Source organism: Mesitornis unicolor, unplaced genomic scaffold, assembly GCF_000695765.1.
Source record: "Mesitornis unicolor isolate BGI_N332 unplaced genomic scaffold, ASM69576v1 scaffold34246, whole genome shotgun sequence".
Taxonomy (NCBI): domain Eukaryota; kingdom Metazoa; phylum Chordata; class Aves; order Mesitornithiformes; family Mesitornithidae; genus Mesitornis; species Mesitornis unicolor.
Window position 1 is genome coordinate 14,470 of NW_010192300.1, and position 8,618 is coordinate 23,087.

Here is an 8,618-nt window from a genome sequence, read left to right on the forward strand (position 1 = left end):
TGTGGCGGTGTGGGGCTGCGAGGAAGAGGGGGCTGAAACGGAGTGAGAACTGGTGTGCTGGGCACGTGAGGGCTCCCAGCAACAGTCCACGCACCCCAAATTTAATATTTAATGGTGTTTATATGCTCCGGATACAGAAACATGTTTAAAACATATTTTTCTCTGACATATAAATGAGACTGACCAAAGCATGCTTATAATCAGCTGTTTATCCGCTGAAGCTAGCAGGTTGGTGTTCAGAACCATCCCAAAACCTCCTGGAGGCGTACTCTGGGGGTTTTTAGTGCAAATACGTGTCGGATCCAGTTAAGCACTAGCAGGATTGCAAGTTGTACACACTAAATACTGGTAAGATAATGTATAAGCTTGATGAGATTATATATAAGCCTGTATCTAAAGGACTACATCACAAGGTAGCTCCTTTTTCCTACTGAAGAAGGGAAAATGATCCAGGATGTCCTGCACTTATAAAAAATTCAAGTGAAGGCCATTTTCCTTTCTTTCTCCTTCTTATGCCTCTGTAAATAGGTTTTGCTATTACTTCATTTAGTATGTGGCATAGGATAGCATTAATTATTTCGAGACTGTTTGCAGTTTTGTGCAACTAGACACCTGCATATGGATCTTGTTCATCTCCACAGAGCGGGAGCTGGGCTGCTAGCTTGGATCTTAGGGTCAAACTGCAATAATTAGAGTTGTGTCAAGCAGTGCCAAATTATATTCATCAAAGCTACGAATGTTATTATACAATAAGAATAGGCATAGCTCCATATACAGCTCAGGCAGTGGCTGGGCTTTAATCATCACTGGAACCTAGTCTTTCTCTCCTGGGAAGTGCAAATTGTGTGGCTTTTCCCAAAAAATTAGGGCTGTCAGAAGGTCATAACATATAAAGCAGATCCCAGATCCGAAAGTGCTCTGTTGGTTGTAAGGATGATGTAACAGTGAAGGTAATGTGGTGGTCACTTCACTCACTGTCACTTCCTCCCCTCTCCAACCATGCAGCTGTTTTCTATGAAAACAGTGCTAGACAGAGGATGTCAATGCAAATTAGGAGGCTGAGGTTATGTGCAAACTATTGAATTTTATTCTCAATTTCTACGCAGATATGGAGCGCTACAAGGTGAGCTTATGATTAATAATTGCCTGTTTCTGAAGACTGTAAAATTAGCTAACAGTGTGAAAAAGGACATTTGACTAACTCCAGAAAAGACATTACATATTTTCATCTTTTTTTTTACCACTACTTTTGCCCTTGCTTTTTCTTAAAAGAGAAAAATCAACCCTTTTCAAATTTGCAGCATGAGTCACTTGAGAAAGTAGGGCTCTGTGCATCACAAAGGCAAGTCTAACTCCTGTCCTTGCCTGTTCCCATAGTAACTCTTCTAGCTGATGCCCCTGTGAGGACTGCATTCCAAGTAACACCAAACCCTTCAATTGCTGAACTACTGTGCAGTAATAAAGAATACTGTGAAAATGTATGCAACTCTTAAAAGCACAGAAAAGTACTAACACTTGCAAAATGTGAAGCCTTGCAAGACTTCCTTTTATTCAAGGGTTATTTGATGTGAGTGCATAGTAGCTGTTACAAGATTTTGCTGTGGTGATATCTCACCACTGTGCTGGCTGCGAACATCACTCAGATTCTTTGTAATGGAGACAGAACGTGAGGGTGACCTTGTGGGATTTTTCCAGGCAGGGATGTTGCTGTAGAATCAATGGCAAATTATTCAGCGCTCAGCACAGATATCTCGGACATCTCCTGAACAGCAACAGCAGGAGAACGGCCCATAACATATTTGGGTTTTCATTTGTTCAGAGCCAGGCTAGGGAAACCATCTTGGCAAGCCAGAATATTCTGATGAAAGAAAAGAGCACCGAGAATCAAAAATCCGTGTAGAGCTGAAAAAGATGAGTAGTGACATTTCTGTATTTTCCCCAATTCTTAAGCAGCTTTCTGAAACTGAAGTTCAAAATTGGAACAGTGCTGTTGTATTTTAAAAGAGGAAAAAAAATCTGCTATTTAATTGCAGCTTTCACTAAACTTTTTTAAATTCAATACTGTTTTCATCTGTTCCGCTGGTATACCTACCACTTACTTTCTGCAACACAAAGTAGATTGGTTGTTTTCATGTTTACTCCATAGCACTCTCTTCCCACATACCGAGAGTATGTAAAATGTAAAGAAATCCCGAATGAAGAAATGTTAATGCTTCTCACCTCCAAAATTTAATGTAATGTTAATGTAATGTTAGTTCTATAGATTTTGCTGAAAAGACTCACTGCGCTTTAAAGTAGCAGCCCTGGCAACTGTCATAGGGTTGTTCTATTCCTCGCTGTAAGCACTAGGAGTAAAGAAGTTGTAAGGAAGTTCCCTGCAGATGTAACTCTTGGCAGTTGATTGGCATTGGCATCTTAAAAAACTGCAAAGTTCTAATAAAGTTTGTCCTGCAATCGGGATGAATAACCATGAAGTTTTTCTCATGAGCTGCTTTTCTTTGGCGTGGGCAATATGCTGTCCTCTTTCTAGGCAAGCAGCCTGTTTTAAGTGATTTAATTTTTAAAGATGCTTCCTCTTGCCTGTAGGAAGGAATTGCAGCCGCTATGATAATACATGGGTAAGACAATTTTGGGTTCATTAATTTGTTACATGTATCTTCTTCCTAGCACACTCACTTTTCATCTGAAGCCCTACAGAAGAATTACCCTCCTTTCTGCAACATAATGCCACCGTTGTCCCAGCTCCTTGCATTGTACCTCTATTCAGGGATAACCAGAAAGAACTAGAGATGGTGGTTTTAATCTCTTAAAAATTGGATAATGCAGTATCACATGAACAATCACAGGCCAGATGCAGATGTAAGGAAAATAGTGTTCAATTTGATCTTGAAATCTTCTGCTGCTTGGCAGCACAAATAAGTAGGAATAATTTTTTAATCTTGTCTCTTCTTGTAGTGGCTGGTAACTAGCACCAACATTCTCCACTTGGCTGTGTAGCTGTGAGGAACAGCTATGGAAGATCCTGACAAGAAAACTGAAGTTGTCCTGCTGGCCTGTGGGTCCTTCAATCCCATTACCAACATGCACCTAAGGCTATTTGAGCTGGCCAAAGACTATTTTCATGAAACAGGTAGGATGGTAACTTACAGCATGGAAAACAGCTCTGATAAATTGACACTTAAACACGTATATGAATGCCTGTTTGACAGTGACAGATATTTTTGGAAATACTAATTAGATATTGAAGCTTGCATGCGTGTATATATCACACAAAATCACGTAGGCCAAATACATGAGAGAACAGTCTTACATATGTCTTGCTTATTACTAATTTTAATGAGTGAAAGCATGAGTTTTATAGTTTTTCTTTACAGAAATATATCTTTTGGATGTATCTTACTAAATCTTTAATTGTGCTGCCTTGCACAATGGCAGAAGTGTACTGTACTTTTCCACTGGGCTGGCTATCAGAGCTGGCATTGCTGTTCTTAGAGATGGTTATGTCATAATTTAAATACAATACACTGGAAGTAACATCTGCTCAACCACTTTTCATGTTCTTGTGTTTTTTCCACAGGAAAATACAAAGTAATCAAAGGCATCATTTCACCAGTAGGTGATGCATATAAGAAGAAAGGTCTGATCAGTGCGAATCACCGAGTAACTATGGCAAAACTAGCTACGGAAGACTCAGGTTGGGTGGAAGTTGATGATTGGGAAAGCAGCCAGAGTGAGTGGTTGGAAACACTGAAAGTTTTAAGGTATACTTCAGCCAAACCCTAAAAAGCCTCAAGAACCCATAGAAGGATAGGGAACGGTGTTAGCACTAACAATTTAGAATATTAGCAGGCTAACCCCAAATCATAGTCAGAAGTACTATTTATATGAGCATTGTAAATGAAAGATTGCACCGTTAGTCATAAACGTACAAAAAATAAATCTGTGAGGATTTTTTTAAGATACATTGTTTCCTAGGCTTTATTCAATATGTGTGCTGAAAAGGTACTCATGAGGAAGGACAAGAGACTGGAATAGGGTAGACACATGCTACACAAGCTTTCCTCATTTGATTCTAATTGTGCTATGCTGCTCATTTGTGTGTTTAAAGGCCGGCATGAGAACTGTTTGAGGGAATATCTTTTTACATTTTAAGTGTTTTTACTCTTTCAGTCACTGCTGCTTCACTGAGCTGCTTCTTTTTTACAAAGGATTTTTATTAAAAAAGAAACAAACTAACCTTGTAGTTGTTGTTTTGAAATCATTGCGCTTTGACCACCTTGTGGCCCAGCTCTCATATGTCCCTGTTCCAGCAGCTCAGTTCTTGGATGGATTGTCTGTGACAGTACTGCAGGAGGAAGTGGTGAAAGATTATTTAGTAGGCCCTGCTCTTCCCTATATTCTCCTACATCTTTAAAATACCTAAAATAGATCTGTTTTGCAGGTACCATCATCAAAAGCTTTTATCTCCTGATCCCACTAATAGTCTGCAGAATGCTATACCTTTAACAAAGCCAGGACGGAAGAGGAAACAGGAGCCAAATAGGCATGACCCCGTTAAAAAGAAAAATCAGAGTCCAGATATAAAAAGTTAAGTATCTTTGCAAATTAAATGCTTTATAATGCTTACTTTTTCAAAGGAATTGCACTGATGGGGAGCTTTTTTTGATGCTTGTTCTTCATTCTGATTTCACCGAGTAAGTTTATTCGCTGAGATGCCACAGCATAAAGCAGTAGGCTTCGTAACAAGACAGCTGTAAGAATGAAACATAGAGGACATGAAAAATACTCAAGATAATAGGAATTTGAACTGAAAAAGGTCTGAGCTATCCATTTTACCTACAGAACTTTGCTAAACTGTACTTGCAGCTCAGAATTTCGGATCATTTTAAAGTTGCTGAAGAAAGAAAGGACAGGATTAAGTCCTGAAATTCAAAACGTATCTGCATAAAGGATCATTTTCAATGGTAAATTAAAACTTCATAAAATGGACATAGCTTGGTTTTGTAATTTTAGGTAGCGTTTATTTTGCTTGTTGTTTTTAGATCTCAATTCTTTAGCTTAACATGTACAAGTATTTGTATTCATACAGAATTTGAATGGCCTTGCATAATGACCATTTATTAGCAAATCTTGACTTCTGCTTAACCTCTTCCCTTGAACCTTTCCAAATTCTACTGTTTAATTGATAGTGTTTTAAAGTAAATGTGTTCAAAGAAGAGACCAACAGCACGAGGCTGGCTTTTTTCATGTTGTGTTGATCGATGTTTTACTACATTCCTACCACCTTGTGACAATACTGGAAGCTGCAGATCTGTAGCACTCTCAGTTTTGCTTCCATGACTTGAAGGTGGTTTCTATCTGCATGCTTCTCTGGATTCCCTATAAAACATAGCATGGAAGAGTTCCCTGAAGTCAGGTCACACAGTCTATGGGGGTTTTTTTGGGAGGGCGTATTTCCTTTTCTTTTACATAATCCCCTCTGGCCCCTGTCCCTTAAAAGGTAGCTCCTGTTCTGTAGCTCTGTGCCATGTCAGATGAAGCATTAAATAGCATTAAATAGCATTGCAGTGTCCTTTCATACTTAGCTATTTTGGAATTTTCTCTGTATTTTCTTTTACTTTGATGGTCACAGTGCCTGATTCACCCCAAGGCTAAATGAGCATATTAGAATTTATTTTCCAGTCCTTTTGAAAGAAGGGATTCCCATAACCTTTTTTTTTAGAAAAATTCTGTATTGAAGCTTCTAATAATAAATTATATGATTTGAATCTTTTTCTATGTCATTCCATTGTCTCATCTTAATCAAAGATACAGAGAGGTAGCCTAGATATTAAATGTCCTCATCAAGTTAGCTGAAATCTGATGGCCTAAACCGAGCCCTGTTTCTCACTTATTTTTCTTTTTAAGGTGTCCCACAGCTTAAACTGCTTTGTGGAAGTGACATTCTGGAATCTTTTGGGATCCCAAATCTGTGGAAACAGGAGGACATCACTGAAATTGTGGAAAATCATGGCCTTGTGTGCATCAGTAGGGCTGGAAACAACGTTCAGAAATTCATCTATGAATCCGATGTTTTGTGGAGACATAAGAATAACATTCACCTTGTGGAAGAATGGATCACAAATGACATTTCCTCCACCAAGATTAGGAGAGCGCTGCGGAGGGGCCAGAGCATTCGTTACCTAGTGCCTGATGTAGTTCAAGCATACATAGAGAAAAATAATCTGTATAGTCCAGAGAGTGAAGACAGGAATGCTGGGGTTGTCTTGGCTCCCTTACAGAAATACACGAGTGATTCCAATAACTAACAGGCACTGTACAACTAAGGTACTTTCTGCCGTGAAATAAAGCTACAGTTAAGTACAGGAAAATGTGGCTTTTGGGGATTGATTTTTTTCTTGTTTGGTTTAAGTAAATAGTGGAGTAATTCTGTGGCTTTAGTACATACATGGTTTCTGTTGAGGTTTGGTGCACTCAATAATTGGACCTACGCAATCTTTTTAAAATCCAACAATAAGATTTTCATGTTTAAACATTGTGTCACAGTGCAGTGAACTAAGTATCAGAATTCACACTTGCATATAAGAATTACTGATTAACAAAACACATGAAAATGTTCTGATTAGTTTTAACTCAGACTGCTCTGACTGCTATTTATAAAGTACTAGCACCAATATTTTTAATAACGTACAGTGTCTTACCAGACAAAGCCATTTAATTTCAAAATGTCCCATAGATCTACATGTAGTAGATCTACGTAACCAATTTAAAAAAAAAAGGCAACATTTGGTGTACCTCAAAGAAATTATTTAGTTCTGTCCTGGAAGGGAAAAATTTACTCCTGGCTGAAGTGGTGCTAGGTACCCTGTGCTTTGATTTGCCTGCCTTTCGAATAGGCAGCCAGTTTATCTGCTGTCATGCAGTTTGCTCCCAAAAATGCCTTGTGCTTTACTTTTCCATTTATTTTTCCAGACCTGTACATTAAGCTCAGCACCATTTCTCATGGAAGGACAGCATTGCTTCAGAAAGTTGTTTACAGCCATTGGTTTCATGGATAGAAATTAATAATAGTGTCATTGCACTGTTTCTCAGACCGTCATCCCTATATTCAAATAATAAATGAGCTTTTACTTTTGAGCCAAATGTATTTAGCCAGTGTTGTCTTCTGTAACTGGAGTTGAGAAAAAAATGGTAAGATATTAAGATTGAACATAAGTGAAATGTTTTTCTTTGCTAGAAAATCAGGTTTTGAATCTAACAGTGTATTGTATTATGTGAATATAAGCTAGAGAGGCGCTGTGAATGTCATGGTGATGGAATACTACCTCCCTTTATTTGCCATCATCCCATTTCTGTTTGGATTTTGTGCCTTATTAAAAATGTCGTGGTTTCCAAGATGCTACTGAATGGGTCAACAGCTTTTTTCTACTATCTCCACAAGATCACTCTGTTCACATTTTTCAGATCAACAAATCCAAATCCCTTTCTCTTTTGCTCTCTGTCTATGACTGACAAGAATAGAGAGCAAGAAAGATTTGGTTTTCGGCACTCAAGACAACCAGTGTGCTCCTGAATAAACAGAGCAGATCTTTCTAAGGGGAAAGCACCCTATTTATGTGGTCACTTTTCAGAGCAAAACTGCACTTTAAGTTTATTCTAAATATTGATGCTGGTGCGTGGTGGTGCACTTTGTGTAAACCTAGAGAAACTGCAAATTCAATGGGTTGTCTTACAAAGCTTTGGTCTTCAAACAGTTATATTTCACTGCGTTTTAATGTAGTTATGTGTGGTGGGTCTTTCAATAAAATGAATTGAATGTAATATGCTAATTTTAGTCATTCAGTTATTAACCATATCTGATAACTGCATGATATTTAAGTAGGTAGAATGGTGTCAGTACAAATTTCTTTATACTAAACAACATTGTCCAAAAATTACACTGAGTGCTGAATGTGGATCTTTTGTTTTACTACCGGGATTCAGAAACCTGCCTGTCACAACACCAGAAGTAACCGCACACTGACAGTCTCCTGTTCCAATCAGTTCTAAATATCAGCATCACAGTCAGGGATGTGGCATATTCAAAAATGTTAGGTATCATTTTCAAGAGTGGGCTAGATCTGAAACAGAATCTATATACTTGAAAATGTCAGCTTTGTGAATAGTGTAGTTCACTGAGCTTTATAAAAGTTACAATGCACTCACAAATGTTACACAAACAAAAAATGAGGTTTTACATCGGTCTTTTAAGAGAACATAGAGCCCTTACACCACACGTGCAATTCAGACTCAAAAGATTTCAAAAATACTGCAACAGCAGCAGGAACCACTTTACTTCTGTAATGAGGACACATCCTTAATGGAATATGGGAGATGCTCAGTGCTACACAGCAATTAAGATGGAAAAAAAATCTTTACACAAAATTGGGAATTTTGTGGCCAGGGCACTCGGTAGTTCTTATAAAAAGGGTCCATAGGCAATTCTTTGGCTGAACCTTGAAATAGTAACCCTGTGCCCTTTATAAATCTCAGTTTGAGGTTAAGTACTGATTTACAGAAAGCACCACCACATCCCAAACAATCTGCCTAATCTTAATTTTCAATTAAAATGCTATATC

General features: G+C 38.1%; 1 protein-coding gene across 1 annotated transcript; it reads left to right on the plus strand.

The window, feature by feature from the left end:
- The first annotated feature begins 3,012 nt into the window (after nt 1–3,012).
- NMNAT1 (nicotinamide nucleotide adenylyltransferase 1) lies at nt 3,013–6,308 on the plus strand. The gene is made up of 4 exons (XM_010187041.1): nt 3,013–3,130; nt 3,578–3,761; nt 4,442–4,587; nt 5,908–6,308. Exons 1-4 carry the CDS (start codon nt 3,013–3,015, stop codon nt 6,306–6,308), a joined length of 849 nt encoding a protein of 282 aa, XP_010185343.1.
- Nucleotides 6,309–8,618: the final 2,310 nt, after the last annotated feature.